This window comes from Schistocerca americana, chromosome 3 (assembly GCF_021461395.2).
Source record: "Schistocerca americana isolate TAMUIC-IGC-003095 chromosome 3, iqSchAmer2.1, whole genome shotgun sequence".
Taxonomy (NCBI): domain Eukaryota; kingdom Metazoa; phylum Arthropoda; class Insecta; order Orthoptera; family Acrididae; genus Schistocerca; species Schistocerca americana.
Window position 1 is genome coordinate 868,968,256 of NC_060121.1, and position 25,803 is coordinate 868,994,058.

General features: G+C 38.9%; 2 protein-coding genes across 3 annotated transcripts in view; one reads left to right on the forward strand and one right to left on the reverse strand.

Moving 5' to 3' along the window:
* The window catches only part of LOC124605309 (transmembrane protein 64), a 47,628-nt gene extending 33,018 nt beyond the window's left edge, over nt 1-14,610 (forward strand). For both annotated transcript variants that reach the window (XM_047136892.1, XM_047136891.1), the window contains one exon: nt 13,590-14,610. In XM_047136892.1, the coding sequence (XP_046992848.1) occupies nt 13,590-13,688 (99 nt within the window). In that variant the 3' untranslated portion in view covers nt 13,689-14,610. The remainder of the gene's footprint in view (nt 1-13,589) is intronic.
* The window catches only part of LOC124605308 (alanine--glyoxylate aminotransferase 2, mitochondrial-like), a 153,636-nt gene continuing 142,003 nt past the window's right edge, over nt 14,171-25,803 (reverse strand). The window contains exons 9-10 of the mRNA XM_047136890.1: nt 14,633-14,881; nt 14,171-14,522 (exon numbers count right to left, since the gene is read on the reverse strand). Of these exons, the coding sequence (XP_046992846.1) occupies nt 14,415-14,522; nt 14,633-14,881 (357 nt within the window). The 3' untranslated portion in view covers nt 14,171-14,414. The remainder of the gene's footprint in view (nt 14,523-14,632; nt 14,882-25,803) is intronic.

Here is a 25,803-nt window from a genome sequence, read left to right on the forward strand (position 1 = left end):
CATTGTTGCTTGTTCCGTTCAGTGAGAGCACTCAACGTGACGCCCAAACAGTTCGCCTTTGCCCAACTGCCACAACTAGTTCACTTTCAATCCTTTGACTGTCTTTCTTCTCTGATGTGTTTAGATCAGCTTACATTAGATAAGCTTCGCACGCCGTTGCATGAAGCCAAATTTTTGAAGGCTGTCCTATCAATTAATTGTGGTGACTGGGTCACCAGAGTCATAAATACAGTGTAATGGCATAGCGTAGTGGTTAGCTTATAAATCTGACGTTCAATAGTTCGAATATTGTCAAATGCAGAGAAAATTTGTATTTTTCTAATTCTAATCTGAAGACTTTGATTATAATTTTTATTCAGTTAGTTGATTTAAATGTATTTTTTTATTTCTAATACTTTTTTATTTGCTCTGATTTTTCATCCTATCATTCTTTGTTCATTTGGAATCTGCTTGTATTGCCTATAATCTGCAACCAAGAGCAAACCAGGACTGCTTATCAGTTGGTAACGCAGCTTTCCATGTAGCCAGTGTGTGGATAGTTACAGGTAATTAATGACAGTAAGAAATTTCAGTTTGCTTTTACTGCTGAAACTGAAACTTTGCTGCTGAAGATGACAATGCAAACAAATGTATTATGAATTTTTTCTGTCTTGAGTTGTCCCATAGAGGTTAGCCTTAAATGCCGTGTACAAAGCAATTGTAATTTTAGTTCTGCCGCAGACTGTTGACCGCCTATTTCCTGGATACATTGCACAACACTAGGTTATGGGTAGGTTAGGACACGAATTTAAATTCAAGACTACAAAACCCATTGTCTGCTGCAGTTTATTCGTTGGTTGCTTAAAATCAGCTGTAGACAGAGCATCTTCCATTCCCGTCATGGCTGCTGCCGACATTCCACCATGTCACACAATACGTGAAGTGATTTCCTATGTTTGTGTGTTGCCTATAACCGAGTAGTAGCCGGCAGCAGACGTGGCAACACTGTAGCATCAGGTGACAGACGTCAACTATTGAGTAATATTATTTGGATTATAACGGAACCTATTTTCAGTATGATTTGCTAAATGGGGGCTAACTACAGCAAACAAGAAGATAAGGAGGAGGGAAGGTCACACAGAAATGCCTTCCACGTGGAGGTGGAGATAAAAGAGCTTTGACTGTGTGGGTTTCTGTGGTTGAAAGCTTACATGAGAACACACCAGGCAAGTGGGAATGTTCTGTCTGTACTGGTAGTTCAGCCCTTCAACTCAAGAGGGAAGTAAGCTGGAGCACCGTAATGTAGTAACTGCATTACACTTCGTACATCCAAAGGCTCATTTCCCAGCAGCGAAGGCAGGGTCGACCACAGGAAGGGCAAATACGCCTCTCATATGAGGCATTCTGGAAGGGTAACTGGCCACAAGAGGCTGTCACCAATAATGCCTGCCTACACATTGATGCTGAACTGGTGCCGATGGTTCACTGTCACCGTACCGCGGGGATTCTTGATAGTTCACAGTTTGGTATTGTGAAGGTTGACAATAACGCCTCATGGAAAGGTGGCCCTATCTTGGAATATGGTGGATGGCTGAAATTCCAGCACGATGATACCCTGTGATTCGAACCAGTGACAGAACTGTCATTGTGGAGGCAAGTCTGTAGGTAATAAGACCTGCACATGTAAATGGTAAGGATAGTGGCAGTTGTCGCTGGAAATATGTAGCTTGCCCCATGCTACCAAGTCACCTGCCTGGTGATGATAGTGGGGTAACTGTCAAAAGATATTTTGTCTCTGCCTTGAAGTTCTCTACCTTGAAGTGGGTGACCTCCCTTGAAATGCATTTGTGGCCATACATCCACATGAGCTTTGTCTTTTCTCCTTGTCCTCCGAGGGGTCATTTCCTTCAGTTCATCCTCAATTAGCAATATCACACACTATATTCTACAGTATATTAACATAGGTTGTTTCTCTAAGGTTGGTAGCATATATTTGATTGAAACTTGAATCAAAAGAAATGTATGAATACAAAACTGTGTGATAATTCAGAGTCACTATTCCATTGTATAAATTCATTCCCAACTTGTAAATTTGCTGATTCGAGGCATGCCGCCTCAGGATGTTAGGTCTGAAACTGCTCATAATGAGGAAATTTCATAATTGTTTATTTTGTCTGTCTCAGTTGCACGAATATACAATTTTGCTTGCAGAGTTCTGGTTTTGGGCTGACATGCCCATTCTCAAATCACGCATCTCGTTATAGGAATGACTGATGGTTGTTGTACAATATGGTACCAAAAGGCATGACTAGCTACTGTACAGATAGCCAATCTGCAGGCAACAAGTACTTTCATTGATAAGTTAGACTTTGTGTCATACTGCTACACCTGGTAGTGTCACTCAAGTTTAGCAGCGTGACACATAGGCTAACTTATTAATGAGAGTACTTTTTGCCCACAGTTTGGCTTCCTGTACAGAAGCTATTCATGTCTTTTGGCACCATATTGTATATCTAGTTATGCTTAATAACAAAGTGTACATTTTGAGAATGGGCATTCCAGTTCAAAATTGGTAAATCAGACCAGAATTTTTATCACTCATTTTGTAATATTTTAAACAATATCTTGACTCACTTGTTTGGTATTGGAGGCTGGAAAAAGGAAATGCTTTTGGCTGTCCAGTCATCTTGAATTTCCTCATGTATAGTGTGGGAGAGTATGAAGGGAGAAGGAAGTACATATGTTATTCTACTGGTTCTTAAGAGATTTCTCGACCATCAAGAAAATGAGTTACCTGATCCAACTGTCGCAACTTGCAGGGACTACAACAGGACTTATGGTGCTGTCATCTCTTGTACACTTACTTGGTTGTTGAGGAGATATAAAAGGTCTGTTCAGGACATTCTGGAAAATTCTTAATTTGGAAAGAAATGGGGTTGGCACTTCTGCACACACTTGTGTTTAATGAGTAACTGCCGTAAGTTTCAGTGTTGTATGTCTGTTAGTTATTGTTCAGTGCTGTATTGAGTAGAATGTTGTCGCACTGTTTGCGAATTTCAAGATGGCAAAGTTAGAGTAGCAACCCATCTGCATTAAATTTTGCATGAAACTCAAGAAAACCTTTACAAAGATACACCAGATGATGTAGGAAGCCTATGGTGATGACTGCTTAAGTTGTACTTGGTGTTGAATGGTTCACATGGTTTAAAAATGGCCTAACAGAAGTTAATAATTACCCTTGTCCATGATGACCTTTGACGTCTACTAATGACGTTCATGTCACGAATGTCAATGAAATTGTGCATGCCAATCAAAGACTCACTGCGCAAGAGACTGCTGAAGAATGTAACATTTAAGTTGGATCATGTCATCTTGGAATGCATCATGTTGCTGCCAAGTTCTTCCCATGGCTCATGAGTCGAGACCAGAAAGACAGTCACCTCGCAATCTGTGAAGAGCTTTTGGATTGAGCAAATGAGAATGAGATGTTCCTTAAGAGAATCATAACTGGTAATGATATGTGGATCTACGATTACGATGTTTAGACCAACGTTCAGTCTTTACAATGGGTCGGGAAAGGTTCCCCAAGACGAAAAAAAGCTCATCAGGTCGGGTCAAATGTCAAAGCCATGCTGATAGTTCTCTTTGACTTCAAAGGATTAGTTGATCATGAATTTGTGCCACAGGGGCAAACTGTTAATCAATGGTACTATCGGGATGTGTGGCGACACTTGCGAGAAAATGTGAGAAGGTAACAGCCTGAAATGTGGCAAGACAATTCATGGCTCTTGCATCACGATAAAGCACCCACACATTCAGACATGGCCCCTGCAGACTTTTTTTATTTCTATAATTGAAAACCCCATTGAAATGAGAAATATTTCCAATGATAAAGACGATATATAAGAAAATTCACAGATGGCACTTCACACGATCCATCAAGTGGAGTACCAAGACTGCTTCCAGAGGTGGAAATGTCATTGGGAGTGGGTATGATTTGTTGAGGAGAGTATTTCGAACGAGATCATGCGTAATAAGTTAAGGTAAGCATAGAAAAAATTTGTGGGTGAAGTTTCGGAATTTTTTGAACAGACCTTGTATTGTGGGCCACAGAGCAGCTTGATGTTCCCAATGACATATACAACTCGTTAAATCATTACTGTAGTCATCAAAATCTCAAATAATTACACTTGTGTGAATAATGGGTTGACTCACAATTACTGTATGTAGTGGAAAGGATAAAGAGTTTTGTGGCATTTGTAAAGCTCAAGTTACAGTTCCAATTGCATTAACTAAATACATTTTATCATCCTTCATGAAAGCTGGCTTGCTTTTGGTTGCAAAGAATCTTTTTCATAGCTGTTGATCAGAGTGATATCTGTTTTAAGAACTAATGTATCAGCTACAATCTTCCTGAAGTTGAAACTGTTTGGCAGAAGCTGATAGCATGCGTGTGCCTAGCATTTTTTGAGTGATCAGTAAAATTAAATAAATTTCTCACTATTGAAGACAGTTGTTTCTGTGTTCATAACTGTGTTTAAAGCTTTTGTCCCCTAATAATGAAAGTACTGAGTACCCCAAAACACCAAACATGACCAATACATTCAATATGATCCCCACAATGCACTGGCCAACAAGATTAACAGAATGCCCAGATTCCATTATTGACCAAGTATTCATCTCAGAAACAGATCACAGTTTCACGAGCAGAGTACTGAGCATGGGTTATAGCGATCATGAGGCACAGCTGCTGTGTATAGAAATGCCAACAAGTAGTAGCAGTTCCGAAAAAGTAGTTGAAAAGAGAACCTTTTCTGAAGATAACGTTAGAATTTTTAATCTCTTACTGGCGAAGGAAAACTGGGAAAGCATCGCCACTCAGAACAAAGTTGATAGCATGTACATGAGTTTTCAGAGCATCTTTCTTCACTATTTTAATGTAGCATTTTCAAAAGTAGTAAAAACAGTAAAACCTAACAATAATAAGCAATGGGTAACTATAGGCATAAAAATTTCCAGTGAGAGAAACAGATTTCTGCAGTACTGTTGTAAGAAATATAGAGTAACCCAATAATTCGCAGATTATTCAAAAGCCTACAATAGAATCTATGGTAGAGTAGTCAAATAGGCAAAAATTATGTGAAATGACAATTTGATAAGAAACTCATCCAACAAAATGAGATCCACGTGGAGCATTATAAAGTAAGAAACTTGTAGTTCAGCTCCAAAGGAAAAGAATGTATCATTAACACTATAAGGCTCAAAAGTGACAGACCCAAATTCAGTTGTGGAAAAATTCAATGAATACTTCACTTCACTTGTTGAAGACCTCATTCAAGTACACTGTCAAGGACCAGTCCCAAGTTTCTCCAGCAAGTCAGTGATCTCGACTGCTTCCATGTATGTTTATGAAACAAACCCAGTGAAATTATAAATAAAATTAAATCATTAAGCAATAAAATGTCAAGTGGTCTTGATGAAGTACCTGATTTCATATTAAAAGCATATGCTCACCACATAGCAAACCCCTTGGCAAAAATTTTCAACCTCTCTTTAAAAACTGGTGTATTTCCAGATACTTTTTAAAATAGCAAAAGGTTCACCACTACCAAAAAAAGGTTCTTCTGAAAAAATATCGAACTACCGACCCATGTCACAGTTAAGTTCCTTCTCAAAAATTCTAGAAAAACTCTTCTATGACAGGCTTTTAAGTTTCATAAATAAATATGCACCTCTTACAGTACAACAACATGGTTTTAGAAAGTCTAAATCTACACAGACAGCAATTTTCGAATTCTTAGATTGCATTTTAAAATCCCTTGTTCAACATAAATTAGCTGCAAGTATTTTTCTAGATCTATCAAAAGCCTTTGATGTCCTGGACCATAACATTCTGCTCGAAAAATTAGATAGGCGAGGAGTAAGAGGTTAGCACATAGCTGGTTGTGTTCATACCTAAAAAACCCGCAGGCAGAAAGTATCACTTCAGTATGAATTCAACAAAATGAATAAAACAAGAAACAACTCCTTTCTTTCTAGTCAACTACCAATAAAATATGGTCCACTACTCTTCTTGATTTATGTGGATGACTTAGTTGAATATATGAGTCCCACAAAAACTACCCTGTTTGCTGATGACACCAGCATATTGCTCACTGGATCCAGTCCAGAAACTTTGCAGTCCACAGCTGAAAGTTCTATGAAAAGACTTTGAGTGGTTCACAAAAAACAAACTCATTATAAATACTGAAAAAAACTGTGTGTGTGGATTTTCATTTAATTACTCCAACTAATCAAATGTCTATTCAAGCACAATTAAAAAATGATCCCCTAGAAAACGTGTCACAAAATTTTTGGGTCCATGGGTTCAGCAAGACTTAAAGTGGGACACACATATAAATAACTTGTCTAGAAAACTATCATCTGTGTGCTATGGCCTAAGAATTTTGAAGTCTACAACAAGCAAAACAACAGTACTGCAGGCATACTATGCACAGTTCCACTCACTAGTCTGATATGGGATCTTTTTCTGGGGATACTCAACTCACAGTTTAAAGGTTTTTAGAATGCAAAAAAGAGCTCTAAGAATAATTTGTGGCCTTAAAAAGATGGAGTCCTGTAAATCCCATTTTACTGAACTTGGTGTTCTAAATGTTCCAAGTTTATTCATTTATGAAACTATCTTGTTCACTAGGGACTAACTCCTGAAAACAGGCAAACTGTTACAGAACAAAAACGTACACAACTATAGTACCAGAGGGAAATCAACTATACATAAAAAATATCACAGAACAACCACCTATCAGAGGAGCATAATTAACATTGGTGTAATACTACACAATAAGATACCAGAGGAAATAAAAAATGCTACTCATCCAATATTTAAAGCTAAATTAAAGCCATTTCTAATAAAGCACTATTTCTATTCTGTCAGAGAATTTCTGAATGCGTAACAAAATTAATTGTAATAGGTACCTATTTTTAATTTGCCTACTATTTTGCTAATACTGTGTATTATTGTAACTTATCTTGACCTGTCCAATATCAATTGTACAATTTGTGCTGTATGATAAAACTGGACCAATAAAAAATCAAATCAAATCAAAGCAGTCTTCTGTAAATGCTTCATTGTTATGTGACATCATAATTTGTGAACTCTGCTTACGGTCACCATTAACTTTCTGCTAGTATCTGTTCCTGATCGTGCAATGAATTCAGTATGGTATGCAATTAGTGCTTGATCACTTTCAATTCTCTCTTGTAAAAGACATTCAATAATTGTCTGCTATTGCATCGCACCACAATAACCATGTAAATCCATCCAGCTACAATTAAAGTGGTGCCTGTAGACAATATCAGAATTAGTTTTCTAGTTCTCCATAGTTTGATAAGGGCAGGATACAATCATTTCCTCTACACCAAAACATTTTATGATTTGTTCCTGAATATGTCTTGCGTATATAGATAGTATCTATGTTTTTAAAACAAATATCAATAAGATTTCATTAGACTGTATCTTCTTCATAACTGAAGATAGAAACTTGCGGTGAATTTTAAAACTGACCATTCAGTTTACAAGGCTATATCTTCTACATGCATGCACATACAGCCTTGGAGTACATTACATTTAAGGTCAAAAGTTTCATTTATATGTTGTAAATGTTCAGAGTGCCCTCCACCAGACATACAACAAGCATCCAGACATTGTCTTACTTGTGTGAGCATGTTGCTGTGCAGCATCACAATTTGCCCAATATTGTTTGAATGAAAAAAGCACATGATGAACTATTTCACAATCCCCAGCATCACAGTTTACCCAAAATTGTTTGAAGGGAAAATCATGTGATGGAGTCTTTCACAACACTCCTCCCCCAGAAAAAAAGGCAACTCATTGGCACCAAATTAAACTTGTAGTTTCGATGCATTACTTAAAATGTATCCCAAATTTTTATTTTCGTTTTTGAAGAAGATACAGTCTTGTGAAATCGAATGAGTCTATGCGAAATACCTTCATACAATAAGCACCTTGAACATGGACTAATGTAAAATACTTCTGATTATATATTTCACTTGTATTTGTCTTGCATTCGAGTTTGTCCAACGCTGTCTCTGTAGAAAAGAGAATTCTCCCTAAAGGCCTTTCCCAGAGTGCCAAAATATACCTCCGTGCATCTTCTCCCAGCTTAACAAGACATGTTTTTCATACATGCTTGAAAGTTAGTCTCTCTTGTATTTAACCCTTTAGTACTAGTGGGGTCAATATGACTACATAAACACATTGGAAATATGCAGCGTGATTCAAAAAGCATACCACAACTTTGAAAACCGAGAACTCTGCAAAGAAGAAAAGGAGAGCTACGTTCTTTCTCTCTTTGATTGAAGGAAGCTTTGAAGTTTCATTTGGTTGCTCATTTGGTCACTAGGAGTGCTGTTGGCCACGTAACCTTCATTTCTGTTGTCAGTGCAAAGACAGCATCTGCTCAACGAAAAGCTTTGTATGTTATCGAGTACAGCATAAGTGAATCGACGACAGTTGTTAGCCTGGATTTAGAACCAAGTATGGTGTTCGACCTCCTGATAGGTGGTGTATCATATGTTGGTATAAACAATTTACAAAGAAAGGATGTTCGTGTAAAGGGAAAAGTTCTGGACGCCAGTGCACGAGAGAAGAGAATGTTGGCCACATTCAGGAAGTATTTGCTCGCAGTCCAGGAAAATCAATTCACTAAGCTAGCAGAGAGCTGCAAATTCTGCATCCGACCACTTGGAGAGCCCTTAGAAATAGGTTAGTAATGAAACCTTATTATCTACAACTGGTTCAAGCTCTTTCTGAAGTCAATAGGGTGAAAAGAATCGAATTCTGCAAGTTTGTCCTTGAGCAAATGGAAACAGATGACTGGTTCATTTCGAAGCTAGTGTTTAGCAGTGAAACAACATTTCACACAACAGAGAAAGTCAGTTGGCACTATGTCTGTGTATGGAGCACTGAGAATCTGTGAGAAACGATTCAGTATGAATGTGATTCACCTAGGGTGAATGTTTTCTGTGCCATTTCAACCAATAAAGTTTTCGACCCTTTTTTCTTTGAAGGTGCAACTGTAACTGGGCAAACCTTTCTGGAAATGTTACTGAACTGACTGTTCCCTCAACTTGAAGAAGCACATCAATTCGTATTCCTACAGGATGGGCACCACCCCATTGGCCCTTATCTGTCCGTGCCAATTTAAACGGAAGGTACCCATGGCACAGAGCACTTCATAACTGGCTTCCAAGAAGCCCCGACCTCAGCCCCTGTGATTTTTTTCTATGGGGCTATGTTAAAGACATGGTGTTTTGACTGCCTGTACCAGCTAACTTTGAGGAACTTACAGAAGAAGTAACTTCAGCTATCCAAACTGTTACGCCGGAGATGGTACAGAGATTGTGGAACAAGTTCGAGTATCGGGTTCATGTTGGTCGAGTCTCTGGAGGGGATCACATTGAACATTTATGAACTTATTTTCCATAGAAAAAAGCTTTGTTAAGTACTCTTCACATTGATTACTTACCCAAGGTTCCATAATGTTTCTTTGCTTAAATACAGATTTTCAAAGTTGTGTGGTATTCTTTTTGAATCAACCTGTATATTTCCGTGGGTTTCAAAACTGTTACTCTCAAAGTATGGCTTTCTCTGTCTGAGTCAGTTGTATCCAATGATGTTTTGTACCTTTTTAGGCTTCCATACCTCAATCGGTAAACAGAACCCTTGTAAGATCACTTTGTTGTCCATCTCTGTGTCTCTACATCTACATCTACATTGATACTCCGCAAGCCACCCAACGGTGTGTGGCGGAGGGCACTTTACGTGCCACTGTCATTACCTCCCTTTCCTGTTCCAGTCGCGTATGGTTCGCGGGAAGAACGACTGTCTGAAAGCCTCCGTGCTCGCTCTAATCTCTCTAATTTTACATTCGTGATCTCCTCGGGAAGTATAAGTAGGGGGAAGCAATATATTCGATACCTCATCCAGAAACGCACCCTCTCGAAACCTGGCGAGCAAGCTACACCGCGATGCAGAGCGCCTCTCTTGCAGAGTCTGCCACTTGAGTTTATTAAACATCTCCGTAACGCTATCACGGTTACCAAATAACCCAGTGACGAAACGCGCCGCTCTTCTTTGGATCTTCTCTATCTCCTCCGTCAACCCGACCTGGTACGGATCCCACACTGATGAGCAATACTCAAGTATAGGTCGAACGAGTGTTTTGTAAGCCACCTCCTTTGTTGATGGACTACATTTTCTAAGCACTCTCCCAATGAATCTCAACCTGGTACCCGCCTTACCAACAATTAGTTTTATATGATCATTCCACTTCAAATCGTTCCGTACGCATACTCCCAGATATTTTACAGAAGTAACTGCTACCAGTGTTTGTTCCGCTATCATATAATCATACAATAAAGGATCCTTCTTTCTATGTATCTCTCTGTTAAGATCCTTTATTTCTCAGGAACAGGTAGAGGTATGAAGTTGAATTTTATGTCAAATACCAGGGTCTGCAATCCCTTGGCAGTGTAAAAAATTGTAGCTTGTTAGTACAATCAAAAGATATGGGCATTTCCATGTTTTGATACATCGCAAACTCACTTATTAAACCCTATAGGGCTAGATGAACAGAAAAATGTATACACTCTTTTTCAGGACCTATCGAGATATCGATATTGTCATTTGATTTGAGTTATGAGTGTGTTGCAGTATGATCTTTGGCTCAACGGATGTTAGTACTTTCATCTCGGTATTGAGAAAACAAGATGGCTGGAGCATGCTTGACATTCGAGCAACAAAAATTTATTGTGAAGTAGTTTTTCAAGTTTGATAATGCCGTTGAAGTGCAACGTCAGTGGAGGCGGGAGTGTGAAACAGAACCGCCAACCTGTGCAACAATTAAATGCATCGTTGACAAGTTTGAATTGTATGGAACGATTTGTGATATTCACAAAGGAAGCTCAGGAAAACAGCATACAGCTACAAGTTCTCCTTCGTCAGCTCTCGTGTTGGAAACGTTTGTTAATTCTCCACAGAAGTCTGCTACGCAGTGTGCACGTAAAGTGGGAGTTGGCAATAAAAGTGTACAAAGAATTCTGAAAGCTGCAAAGTGAAAAGTTTACATTCCATGATTACTGCATGCGATTAATGATGATGATCCTGATAGCTGAATGCAATTTTGCGAATATTATCAGCAAACGGTAACTGATGATGAACAATTTGTGATGAAGGTAGTGTGGAGTGACTAGGCACAATTTAAACTTAGTGGAACCATGAATTGGCATAACAGTGTGTACTGGGCACCGGAAAATCTGCATGCTTATGTGGATGAAGCGGTCAATCTACCAGGGGTTCATGTGTGGTGTGGACTATCATCTAGGGGCTTAGTAAGACCCTTTTTCTTTGATGCTACTGTCACTGGAGATGTGTACCTGGAAATGTTGTGCACATCAGTTTTGCCAGGTATACGTGCACTTTACAGAGCTGATGAAGAGGTCTTCTCCCAACAGGATGGGGCACCACTACACTACCACCTAGCTGTAAGAGCTTTCCTGGATGACAGTTTTCCGGGGCATTGGATTGAACGAAGAGGGCCCATTGAGTTCTCTCCATGTTCACCAGATCTAACACCTATGGACTTTTACTTGTGGGGAACTGTGGAAGATAACGTCTATCGAAGCAAGCCACGCATGCTGGAGGAACTTCAGCAAGAGATTACAGCGACATAGGCAGCGATCTCCACTGTAACGTGGACTGATGTAGTTGCGGCGACCTCTCGTCATTCTGTTATGTGTATAGCTGCCAGTGGTGAACATTTTGAACATTTAAAGTAACCATGTACTAAACTGAAGGTTGTACAACATGTGTGATCAATTATTAAATGTAAAATAAGTAATACTTTTTGTTTCTTAATTTGCATATACATTTTTCTGGTGAACTCTGTATGCGCAGCAGGCTTGGTAGTTAGCGGTAAAGTATGTGCCTGGGAACTGAGAGGCCATGGGATCAAATCTTAGACAGATTATGGGTGAAAAATCTTCAGTATATTGTAGCCTTTGGCTCTCAACCACATGAGGAGTTGACAGAAACAATATGTGGTTCAGGTTCCATATTCTGTATCTACACACATACTCCACAAGCCACTGTACAGTACGTGACAAGAGGATACCGTGTACCACTACTAGTCATTTCCTTTCCTTTTCCACTCGCAGATAGAGTGAAGGGAAAATAGCTGTCCATATGCCTCCATACGAACCCTAATTTCTCCTATCTTTGTGGTCCTTCTGTGCATGTAGGTTGGCAGCAGTAGATACATTCTGCAGTCAACGTCAGATGCCGATTCTTTAAATCTTCTCAATAGTATTTCAGGAAAAATGCGACATCTTCCCTCCAGGGATTCCCATTTGAGTTCCCAAAGCCAGTCACGTTAAACTGTAGGTCCCTTTTCCTGGGTTGGATAGCTGGGGTAAGTTAGGGACATGCAAGTCAGCGAAGTGGAGTCCAAATGAAAGACTCGCACCAGTACACTGAGCCAAACAAAATTATTATCATCATCATCATCATCTGTATACATAGTTATGTTTGTACAGAACCGTCAGAGCATAAGTCCTACTACTTGCTCTTGTCCAGTTTTTATATTTACAGTACTTTAAAGTTTATTTTTAGTATTTGGCACTGAGTACCACTGGTGTCAATATGACTCCAGTTTAAATTATTTGTTTGTCTCTTGAATGTGAAATTTATGGAAACTGAATGATGACTGCTACATTGAACAGCTATAATTTATGTTGTTATATCAGTTCATTAAAAGATTGCCAATACAGCCCACATAAATTACATGGGGTCTTTATGATCCCGAGTGGTAGTCAGAAACAAAAACGTCCCAGTAGTACTAGTATTAATTTCTATTTATCTGTGTTATTTATGGTCACCTCTTTGTACTGTCCCTGATGCTTTCCTACTGTGTTATAATGTGACCTCTGTTCTTTGATCCCACATTAGTTTCATGAAATGGTGCAGTATTGGCTCAATCATTATATTCATCTTGTCAAGTCCATTATATCTTTTCCATTTTTGTGTGTGTGTTTTACTGGAGTCTTTCATTGTGTGTACATGTGCATACCATGTCAAATTTTCTCTTTAGCTCTGAAGTCTGAGAATATACTTTCAACTTGTTATTTTTGGTGTTGGTGGTTGCAGTTGTTAAGGCACAGTTAGTGTTTCCAGGGAACACTCATAAGCAAATGATTGAATCACATATTAAATAAAAACCCATTGGCAGTTTTCAGCATAATCTACTGATTGGAAAATATGGTTACATAAATACATTGTAAATATTTGTGTAAATGTTGTTCTAATAATGAAATTTCGAAGTGTGACATGGAACAATCTCTTACTTGGAACAAAGCAGTTGCATTCCCATAAGAAAGAGTGTTATTAATTTTGGCATTGTTAGACATCTTAGCAGTCTTGCTTTGCTATAAGCATAAATTAAGAGAATGTTGCAATCAGTATATAATACTTAAATATATAGTTTATAATATATTTGTATGTTCTCTGCTTTATCATTTTTTTTTTCTTTCAGATCACGGTTGGTGTGTGCCTCATGGCTTATGTATTGACAAAAGCTCGTCAAGAGTTAAGGAAAGCACTATATAGTACATCGTATAGTCAGGTGGCATGATTCTTGTTAGGTACCATTGACACACATGGTACATTACACCATAGCACTGAAATCAAATTTTTGAAAGAAATAATCAGTATTGTTTTATATTTATTGATTTAGAACTGCTTTTTGCTTAGTTTTAATACAGAACGAATCAGTCAGTTCAATCTTTCTGTTGTATAATTTTCTATTTCTTTTTTATTTATTTTGCCATTAAATGTCACACTTTGGTTATTTATATGTAAGCTATGGGGATATTGAAAAAGTATAGTTTTACACGAATTGCATGTATATATATTCACAACTTCTGTGTTTTCACAGAAACTTGTTATAAACTGAATGCTGTTAAATCTGTACCTACTCATTGCACTACATGACGATTGGTCAGACACTGATGACATTTTTATTTTCAGTTAATGTTTCAGGCAGCTTGCTGATTGAAATATTTTAGGGGCTGTGATTGTGCCAAAGATAGGTCAGGTATTAATTATGTCCGGGAAAACATTTTTTGTGTATGTTTACTTACACAAATACAAGTATTTACAAGAAGTCATCTTATAAATCTTGTTATGTTGTCTTTTGTTATTGCAGCATAATTTTATGGATGTATTAGGATGTGATAAAATCAAATTGATAAACACGTGTTACATAAAAATGTTTGTTATAACTATAAAGGGAAATAAATTTGTAGACTCATAGGATGAGGTCAAAATGATTGTGCCATTTTTGTTTGTAGTTCAGTTTTTAGTGCTTTGTTTTTTCTACATATTTTGTCAAAACTTTGTCGAGTACAGAAATTGTATAATCTACATCTTCTTTGGTGATGCACATCGGTGGTTTAATGCGGAATACCTGCGAACAATAAGATATGATTAGAACACTATTTGTGAAAGCATTTAATTACTTTGTGCCTTCAATAAATGAACATATTTATTGTTAATGGATTATTCTTTATTCCTTACATTTCCTTGGGCACCTCCTTTCCCAATAATTATACCGTGTTTCTTTATTTCTTCCCAAATATCTAAAATGTCAGATGCAGCCATTGGTTTCATTTGATTTTTGTCCTTTACCATTTCAACACCAATCATTAGACCTTTTCCCCGAACATCACCAATGCAGTCAAACTTGTCTCGTAGTTCAGAGAGTTTTGTGAGCATATATGTTCCCACTATCTTGCAGTTTTCTTGTAACTTTTCTTCTTCAATAACCTTGGAAGAAAAGCATTGGTATTTAAAGTGAATTTTCAAATAAGAGAATGATTTTAAAGTTTTATAACTCTAACACCATATGAAGCAGTTGAGAACTAAGATAAATTTTCATTTGTTTCATGGAAATAACACACCTCTTGCATGTCATATACAGTACAAACAAAACATTATTTACTGCTAGTCAGAAACTTACTGTCTTTTTATTACCAGTATCAAAAAGTACTTTTACACAATCTGAAATGTGATATATTTATGGCTATGATCTGGACATCCCTTATCCTAGATATTGTAGCTTAGTTAACTCGTAGAACTACCCTCGAATTGGTCTATGAACTGACTCTAAATTATGTAGCACTGAACTAAGACAGCCCTTGTATTTGACATGTTATTGTGCCAGATGCGTTGCAGAATGTCTCTCTGAATGCATGTCATGGTTTTTAAGTTGTTTCAAACCAACCCCTTTTGTTGGTTTCAGTTCATATTGAAACATCCAGACAGTTGATTGCTACTTAAATTCTGGCTCATATGAAAATATCCAAGTTTTTGTCTCCCGTTTAAGATGTGTACAGATTTCTCTTTTCCTCAGTCACATTTTTCTAACATTGCCTTAAACCATGAAAAATAATCTGCCAAAAACCTACATGTGAAATTTCCATTTTTTTCACAACACTATTTCTCTAAATGCTCAGAACAAACAAGCTACTTGGCCAGTTTCTAAGCTGCCATTGTTTTAAAAATAGCAGACAACAGATTCTAAAACAATAGTAGTGTCACATCTCAACTGCATCACCTATAAGTTGGTTGTTTAAAATTAAAAGATTACCTTTTATAAATCTAATGTGGCAAATGAAGATTTGTTGCAGGACTGGGCATCAAATCTGGATTTATTACATTTCATCAGCAGTTGCCTTAACAATTCCATGAGATTTGGAATTGCAGTCAGTTAATGTCAACTCTTGCAAAAGTATTTCAACTGACAACCTCAATATTACTATGTCATTATCAGCTAAAATATGGCAAGATGTCAACATCATCCAGTTGCAATCTTGAAACCTCATGGAATACTCATTTTGCCAGATAAACTTTAAGAATCACAACAGCGATTTCACATCTCAACAGTATCATTTAGTGGCTGCTTTTTTAAAAAACTTCAAATGCGACCATTGTAGATAACAGCATCATCTGTGAACAATTTCACGGAGTGTCTAATACTATCCATTACATAAAATACTGAAGCACCAAGAAGACAAGGCTGGACATCAATGTAATCTTTTACACATACACACTATTGGCAGGTATGTAAATGATTAAAGTTGCAATTTTCCCTGACTGGTTGAACAGCCATTAGAGTACACTAGTGTTGGTGTTTAGTGTTGTAACCAGGACAGGTAGGATATATAAGGGGAGTGATGAATGAACACTGTTGATACCACGTACTCATGTGAAACAGTGTTATCAGAACCTGATAGAGTTTCATTGTGGGTCTCCATTTGGCCAGTTGGTCAAATCGTGCAATATCCAAATTTGTGGGGCATTCAGGTATGGCAGTGGCCCACTGTTGGGCTGCACAGGAATGTACGGGCAGCCATACTTGTCATCAAGGTTTCACTCGAATACATCTTACCACCATAAGGGTGTATCATCATATTGTGCACCAAGCACATTGTTGCACCTTCACATCTGTGCATGCCATTCGAGAACAGGTAATGGATTCCCTGAAACGTTCTGTGTCATCCTGCACCATTGATTGGACACTACCAGCAGTCAGACTAGGGAATTACTGTCCCGTGTGTAGGCTGCCATTAACACCATAATACTAATGGTTGTATTTCAAGTGTTGCTGTGACAAGGAAGCATGAATTCCTGATAAATAGGGGTCATGTTGTGTTTAGAAATGAACAGCAGTTAGGCACTGTCATGGGTGACCATCACTGGCGAGCGTTATAGAGAGGTACAGTGGTAAGCCATTGGATATGACTTAAGGTCATGGCTGATAAGTTATGGGAAGTCTGACAGCTATATGGTAATCCTGTCTCCTCCTGTGTTACCTGTCACGTGACTTGTAACTTGGTACTGTCTTTCACAGGACATTCTCATCCATATGTGGCACATGTCTCTACAAACTGAAGTACTCCCATGGCCGGCAAGACCCCTACATTTGCCCCTGATAGAACATATGTGGGGCTAACTCGGTCATCAACTCTGTGCCAGGCCAGTATCCAGGATATCAAGGACTATTTACAACAGTTGTGGGCCAACTTTTCATATGGGAGGATGCACGGCGGCTTTGCAGTACCCTTCCCAATTGAGTCAGTGCATATAACCAGGCCACAGAGGGTTCAACAGCAGACTAATAAGTGGGTGCATCCTACCAAGTTCTTTGTAAATTTGACTGAATATTGTAACAACTGAAATAACATCACACATGCTCTCTCAACCTGTGAAGTTTCATCTTGCTTCCTCCTCCCCTTCTGGTTGCTTCACATTTTTGATCAGGCAGCATATATTGTACATGATAATGGTCCTATAACACTCCTTCCAAAGTTACTTTTACACCCACTGATTTTGTCCCACACATTGTGATGTTTCAAGTTGTGTCTGCTATCTGGCTCCAGTCAGAAATGATCCAATACTTAGTGAGTTCACACTTTTCTCACTAAACAACAGTGGGGATCTGCATACAGTGCCTTCCTTGAGGTTAGGATTTTGGCAGCAACCTGGGAACCAATGTCTATGGTGCTCTGGATATTATGAACAAACAGAACAAGCAGAGTTTCACAAGATCTCAGTTTGTTGTAATTTGTGTTGTTTCATTCAGAGGAGATTTTTGTTCCCCAAGTAGGTTATTGAGTGCAAGCATAGAACATGTCGCACCCTCCTCCAACACATTGATGGTAATGATGTAGAGGTGTAATTATGTACATCTGTCCTATGGCCCTTTTTGAAAATGGGTACAACCTGTGATTTTTCTCAATCAGTATGCTTCATTGCTCCTTAAGCTTCATTGCTTCGTAAGCTTCGTTGCTCTGGTGGCCTACAATAATCTGTCGTTGCTCTGGTGGCCTACAATAATCTGCTGCTAGAAGGAGAGCAGTTTCTTTCTCATAATCTGTACTGACACATTCAGGTACTCCATTAGGTCTTGATAAATTCCCACTACTTAGTGATTTTTAACTGATTTTTTTATTCCAGTGTCATCTGCCTCAATATCTGTCCTTTCAGCATTTGTACAATGATTGTAGCAAGGAACTGTGTTACGGTCTTCTGAAGTGAAACGATTTTGGAAGATGCAGTTCACTATTTTGGCTATCTGACCATCATCCTCCATTTCATTGCCAGTATGATCACTGATAATATAAACAGACTATCTTGATCCATTTACTGACTTTAGCCAAGACAACAACTACCTAGGAAGTTTAGCCAACTGGCTGAATATATGTTACTTTTCAATTCACTGAATGCCTTCAACTTTGCTGCTCTTGTCCTCATTTTGGCTCTGTTCAGCTTTTGTTTGCAAATGAGGCTTTGATTTCATTTGAACCTGTGGTGAAGTTCCCTCTGTTTTTGCAGAAACTTTCACCGTATGGTCTATCCAGATTTTTCTCCCAGACACTAGCTTCCCAGAACTCTGTGAGTAGGTTCAGTAATGACAACATGTCCTTGGTTCTCATCACCCACCTGGCTACAATTTACATTAATTTCTTCAGTCACAGAATTTCTTCTGTGACAATCCCTTTCTTCATTCCCTTTAGTTTTCTATACATTTTATTTTCTGAACTGTCTATTTTCCCCATCTCCCACTTCTACCACATACAATGCAATTAGGTTTCTGTTCTTATTAAATCTTGTATGATGTTTTGTCAGTAATCTCTGTCTTGTTTATTATCCTATCTTCCACCTATAAGCACTGAGGTTTTCAAATCTCATATGGTGTAGTCCCCAACAGTCAGTCTTTCCTTCTTATACTGTCCTGTAAGTCTCCCCTGACTCAGGGTTCCGGTCGACTTTTTCAAACTCGCCCTAAACCTTGCCAGTCCTTCTTCTTCGTGTGTCTTCTTTTCCCTTCAACCTTTCTGCCAGGAGAAGGAACCACTGCCTCCACAAGTTTGCAAATTTTGTTAAACTTATGTGTGTGTTTTCTCCTGTTGCCATTTGGTGGGTAGATTTTTTTTATCTATCCAATTACATTATATTTTAAAAATTGAAAATTTATTATTTTCATTGCAATAATAATCTCATTAGATATTTTGCATTCTTTATGGCAATAAACATACCAGCATCATTGGCGGCTAGCCAATGCTTGCAGTATACAAGGGTTGGAACTTAAATAGTGGCAGCTATTTATTTACAGTTCGTACAAAATAGATAAGTTTTTCAAAATTTTACTGACCTTCAAAGTAGTCACCAGCATTTTGTATAACCCATTGCCAGCGATGTGGAATTCGTAGGATACTCTTAGCAGTGCCAGTTGTGTTGACAGTTCGAGCGGTGCAGTCTGTTGGCTGACGAATTTGTAGCAGTTCTGAAGCGAATGCCGTGAAGTGTTTCCTTCAGTTTAGAAATCGAGTTGGACTCACGAGGGCTTAAGTCAGGGGAGTGCAGTAGGTGGCATAGCACTTAGCAAGTCCATCAGTGAAACAAATCAGTAACAGCTTGCACTGTACATGCTTGAGCATTGTCCTGCAAAATTATGTTCAGATCCTGCAGAAAGTGTCAGCACTTCTGTCTCTAAGCTGCTCATAGGTTGTGTTCCAAAAATGAACAGCACGACAGAAGTGCTGACACTTTCTGCAGGACCTGACCACAAGTTTGGAGGACAATGCTCAAGCACGTACAGTGCAAGCTGTTACTGTTTTGTTTGACTGATGGGGCTGCTAAGTGCTATACCACCTACTGCACTCCCGACTTAAGACCTCATAAGTTCAACTCAATTTCTAAAGTGAAGGACACACTTCACGGCATTCGCTTCAGAACTGCTACAAATTCCTTGGTCAATAGACTGCACCGCTCGAACTGTCAACACAACTGGCACAGCTAAGGGTATCCTACGACTCCCACATTGCTGGCAACGGGTTATACACAATGCTGGTGACTACTTTGAAGGTCAGTAAAACTTTGAAACACATATTTATTTTGTACGAGGTGTAAATAAGTAGTTGCCACTATTGAAATTCCAACCCTCCTGTATCCCAGCCTGAGTTTAAGATACTGCTGCTATTCACTTTCAGCTTCTGCCTGCTTTACATTCCTTGTATAGTGTGGGCATTATTACTTTTGACTTACTGTGACCTTACAGTTTGCTAATACCATATTGTCTGATCTGCAGTAATGGTAATTCTCCTCTGTGGTTAACATGGCTGATCTACTCCTTTCTCCAATTATAGAAGGCAATTTGTCATTGACCCTATGGAACCATTCCTTTAATGACTATTTTTAAAAAAATGCATAACCCACAGGCTCTATTTGACAAGGAGGTTAGGAGAGCAACAGAAAGTGATAGTGCAGGGTGTGGGAAGGATACTAGGGAGAGATTATCTCATTTCAGGACTTGACTCGAAAAGAGTCTAGGTGACAGAGGATTTAGGATCACTTTGCAAAGATTTCACTAAGGAAGACACCGTGGTTATAGTGGGTGAGGCAGGTAACAGTATTGACAGAGATCCTGGGTACAGTATAGAGTGTGACCTGGCAAAGATTGCATCAGCATCGAAGCATACTAGTGTTGAGTTTGTATCTGTTCTTGGGCGCCATGACCGACCTCATTTGAACTCTTCTGTCAAGAGAGTTAATTTGGAGCTGGAACAGCTGCTTATGTCGGGTGCAGGGTCACAAATTGGTGCGGTTCCTGTTGATTCTCTCAATAGGCATGGCCTTCACCTTAACAGGAAGGGGAAGGGTAAACTGGCTGGGAAAATAGCAGGAAAGTTAAAGGGGGGAGGCACTGTCATGAGTGGTAAAATACCAGTGGTTATAGGGTTCAGAAAAGACCCTTTTTTAGGGTAGAGAGGACAGAAAGAAACCAAATTTTAAGAGAGGTTAGAACTGAGACAAACCTTCAGTTTGAGAAAGAAACTAAAAAACATAATTCTAGCTTATTACATCAGCATAAACAGCTATTGGTTAAGAATTTTCAACAGTCAGCAGATATTTTAACTCTACCCAATTTTAACTCAGTCAATGTGAAATGTCAGCTATCTTTATTGCATCAAAATATTAGAAGACTGAGAAATAAAATTAATGAATTAACTATCTGCATAGATGAATTAGAGTCTTCAAACCCAGATGACATAATCTGCCTCTCTGAACATCATGTGACCACTGGTATAGAACTTTTAAGTGTTACAGGGTTTAGCTTAGCATCTCACTTCTGTAGAACAGAAATGGAGAACGGAGGAGTTGCCACATTCATCAGGAACTGTCATAAATTTAAGAACATAGACATTCAAAATTTTTGCCTAGAACAGCATATGGAAGCATGTGCAACAGAAGTAGAATTTCACAAAAAATCCTTCATAATATTAAGTTTATATCGATCACCTGCAGGTAACTTTAATCTATTCGTAAACCACTTTGAAGCTGTACTGACCCATTTAACAACCAAAAACAAAGAAATAGTGGTTTCTGGTGATTTCAATGTAGATTTCCTTAGAGACTCTCCCAATAAGAACTTATTTGAGTTAGTAACACTATCATTCAACTTAATTCCCACTGTAAAGTTCCCCACTAGGGTAGCCAATTGCTCACAAACAGCCATTGATAATATCTTTATAGAAAAGTCCAATGAACAAAATTATGTTACAAAACCAATAATCAATGGTCTCTCAGACCATGACATGCAGTTCCTTCTGTTAAATGTTAATACTGAACAGGATATAAAATCTGTTAAATCTGAGCTCAAGAGGGTAAACAATAAGCCAAAAATCGATTATTTTAGGACACTCCTCAGAGACATTCACTGGACTGATGTTTACAGTGCTCATGGCATGAATGAAAAATATAACACTTTTTGCTAATAAAGTGCTTACCTTATTCGAACACTGTTTTCCCCCCAAAACTTACCAGGGATAGAGCAAAGTCTACAAAGAAGCCATGGATTACTCAAGGAATAGGGGTATCTTGCAAAACAAAAAGAAAACTATCTGTCAATCCAAAACAGTTACGATGTTGATGCTATAGCACATTACAAGAAATACTGCAAAATATTAAAGACTGTAATGTGGACATCAAAGCAAATATTATAAGGAAAAGATAGTCATATCAGATAACAAAATAAAGACAATATGGGATATAGTGAAGGAGGAGACCGGCAGAACCAGATTTCCATCATAAAATCTTTAAAATCAAAAACATATAGTGGGTATGACGAAATATCAACAAAGTTAATTAAAGAATGTGATTCTGAGCTAAGTAACATATTAAGCTATCTGTGTAACCAGTCGTTTATCAGTGGAATATTTCCTGAAGGGTTGAAATATGCTGAAGTTAAGCCACTGATTAAGAAGGGAAATAAAGAAATAGCATCAAATTTCCTTCCAGTTTCACTGTTGCCAGCATTCTCAAAAATTTTAGAAAAAGTAATGTACAATCGGCTTTATAACCATCTTATCTCAAATAACATACTGTCAAAGTCACAGTTTGGATTTCCAAAGGGTTCTGATATTGAGAAGGCTATCTACACTTACAGTGAAAATGTGCTTAATTCATTAGACAAAAAATTTCAGGCAACTGGTATATTTTGTGATCTGTCAAAAGCATTTGACTGTGTAAATCACAGTATCCTTTTAAATAAATTAGAATATTATAGCGTAGCAGGAAATGCTGCAAAATGGTTCAAATCTTATATCTCTGGCAGGAAACAAAGGGGGTTATTAGGAAAGAGACATGTATCAAGCTATCAGGCATCATCTACCTGGGAACTAATTACATGTGGGGTCCCACAAGGTTCCATTTTGGGGCCCCTTACTTTTTCTTGTGTATATCAATGACCTTTCATCAGTAACATTACCAGATGCCAAGTTCGTTTTGTTTGCTGATGATACAAACATTGCAATAAATAGCAAATCAAGTGTAGTCTTAGAAATATCAGCTAATAAAATATTTGTGGACATTAATCACTGCTTCCTAGCCAATTCTTTGTAACTAAGCTTTGAAAAAAACATACTACATGCAGTTCAGAACTTGTAAGGGGTATCCCACGAGTATATGCCTAACATACGATGACAAGCAGATAGAAGAAGTGGACAGTGTTAAATTCTTGGGATTACAGCTTGATAATAAATTCACCTGGGAGGAGCACACCACAGAACAAATCTCTATTTGCAATGCGAATTGTGTCGGACATAGGGGATATAAAAATGAAAAGGCTGGCATACTATGCTTACTTTCATTCCATAATGTCATATGGGATTATTTTTTGGGGTAATTCATCAAGCCAAGCTAAATTTTTCCAGGCACAAAAACGTGCAGTAAGAGTTATATGTGGTGTGAACTCAAGAACATCCTGCAGAAGCCTGTTTAGGGAACTAGGGATACTAACTACTGCTTCCCAATATATTTATTCCTTAATGAAATTTGTCATTAAAAATATATCGCTTTTTCAAACCAACAGCTCAATTCATGGAATCAATACTAGAAATAAGAATAATCTTCACAAGGATTTAAAGTCACTTAGTCTTGTACAAAAAGGTGTGCATTATTCAGGAACACACATTTTCAATAACTTGCCAGCAGCCATAAAAAAACTTAACAACCAAGCAGTAATATGTTCATTGTAAATGTGTGTGTGTGTGTGTGTGTGTGTGTGAGAGAGAGAGAGAGAGAGAGAGAGAGAGAGAGAGAGAGTACAATCTAACTTCTGCACCATTCCTGTGCAGTAATGTGTTCATTGTAAATAAGTATTATAGTAGTTGTATTACACGTTTATTACCTTGTAAATAAATGAAAAAACTTTTTTATTTTAAATTCAGTGCATTAGTATTTGTAAAATGACTCTTTGATATAGTGATCATTAAAAAATGATGATCATTCCACTTGGGACCTGTGGAATGGCACATTAGCTTATTTGTTTTAGTTGTAAATATTTGTCATGTATTTATGTTTCTCTGACATGTTCTACATGCTGGAGGACCTCCTCACTAAGGATCAATTGGAATGAAAGTAAATCTAATCTAATCTTGTACTTATGCATTCGGGGCCTGTTCCAATTTGAATGCTGGAAGGGAACGTCCTCTCATTCACTACACGCCACAGAGAATCCTATAACGGAGTGGGAGCTCCTCAGTGCCCTCGCACATTGCCCCGACATAGCTCTTGGGCCTGATCGGATCCACAACTAGATGATTAAACATCTCTCATCTGACTACAAGCGACACCTCCTCGTCACCTTCAACTGGATCTGGTGCGATGGCATCTTTCCATCGGAATGGCAGGAGAGCACCACCATTCCGATGCTCAAACCCCATAAAAACCTGCTTCATGTGGATAGCTATTGGCCCATCAGCCTCACCAATGTTCTTTGTAAGCTGCTGGACTGTATGGTATGTCAGCAGTTGGGTTTGGTCCTGGAGTCACGTGGCCTACTGGCTCCATGTCAGAGTGGCTTCCGCCAGGGTCACTGTACCACTGATAATCTTGTGTCCCTCAAGTCTGCCATCTGAACAGCCTTTTCCAGACAGCAACACCTGGTTGCCGTCTTTTTTGCCTTACGTAAAGCATATGACATGACCTGGCGACGACATACCCTTGCCCGCTCCCGATTTTTATCCGAAACTTCCTGTCACTTCATACTTTCCATGTCCAAGTTGGTGCCTCCCATAGTTCCATCCATATCCAGGAGAATGGAGTCCCGCAGGGCTCTGTATTGAGTGTATCTCTATTTTTAGTGGCCATTAATGGTCTAGCAGCAGCTGTCGGGTCCTCCGTCTCACCTTCTCTGTATGTAGACAACTTCTGCATTTTGTACTGCAGCTCCAGTACTGGTGTTGCTGAGTGTCGCCTACAGGGAGCCATCCATAAGGTGCAGTCATGGGCTCTAGCCCACAGCCGCCAGTTTTCAGCCACAAAGTCGTGTGTCATGCACTTCTGTTGGCATTGTACCATTCATCCGGACCCAGAACTTTACCTTCATGATGATCCACTCACCGTAGTGGAGACGTATTGATTCTTAGGACTGGTTTTCGACACTTGATTGACTTGACTTCCTCACCTTCGTCAGCTCAAGCAGAAGTGCTGGCAGCACCTCAACGCACTCCGTTGCCTGAGCAACACCAATTGGGGTGCAGATCACTCTACGCTGCTGCAGCTCTACAGAGCCCTTGGCAATCCCAAATTGACTACAGGAGTGTGGTTTATGGTTCAGCAGCACCCTCAGCATTGCATTTACTTGACCATGTGCACCACTGCGGGGTTCGACTAGTGACAGGAGCTTTTAGGACGAGTTCGGTGACCAGCGTACTGGTGGAGGCTGGGGTCTCTCCATTGCAGATCAGACGTGCATATCTGCTCACCAGTTCACACATTCATAGTTCTCCTGAGCATCTTTTTCCGTCCACGGCAGTCCATCTCCCGCATCGGCGGCCCAGGTCACGGCTAATGATTGCTGTTTGCATGCAGTCCCTTCTCTTCGAACTGGAGTCCTTCCCTTTACCACCTCTACTTGCGGTCCGTTCACATACACCTCCATGGTGTACGCCTCGGGTGCAGCTTCGTCTGGACCTGTCACGTGGCCCTAAGGACTCTGTTAACCCTGTGGCTCTCCACTGTCACTTCCTCTCGATTCTTGACGTGTTCTGGGGCTCTGAAGTGGTTTACACTGACGGCTCAATGGCTGATGGTTGCATAGGCTTTGCCTACGTTCATGGCGGCCATATTGAACAGCATTCCTTACCCAAAGGCTGTAGTGTATTTACTGCAGAGCTGGTGGC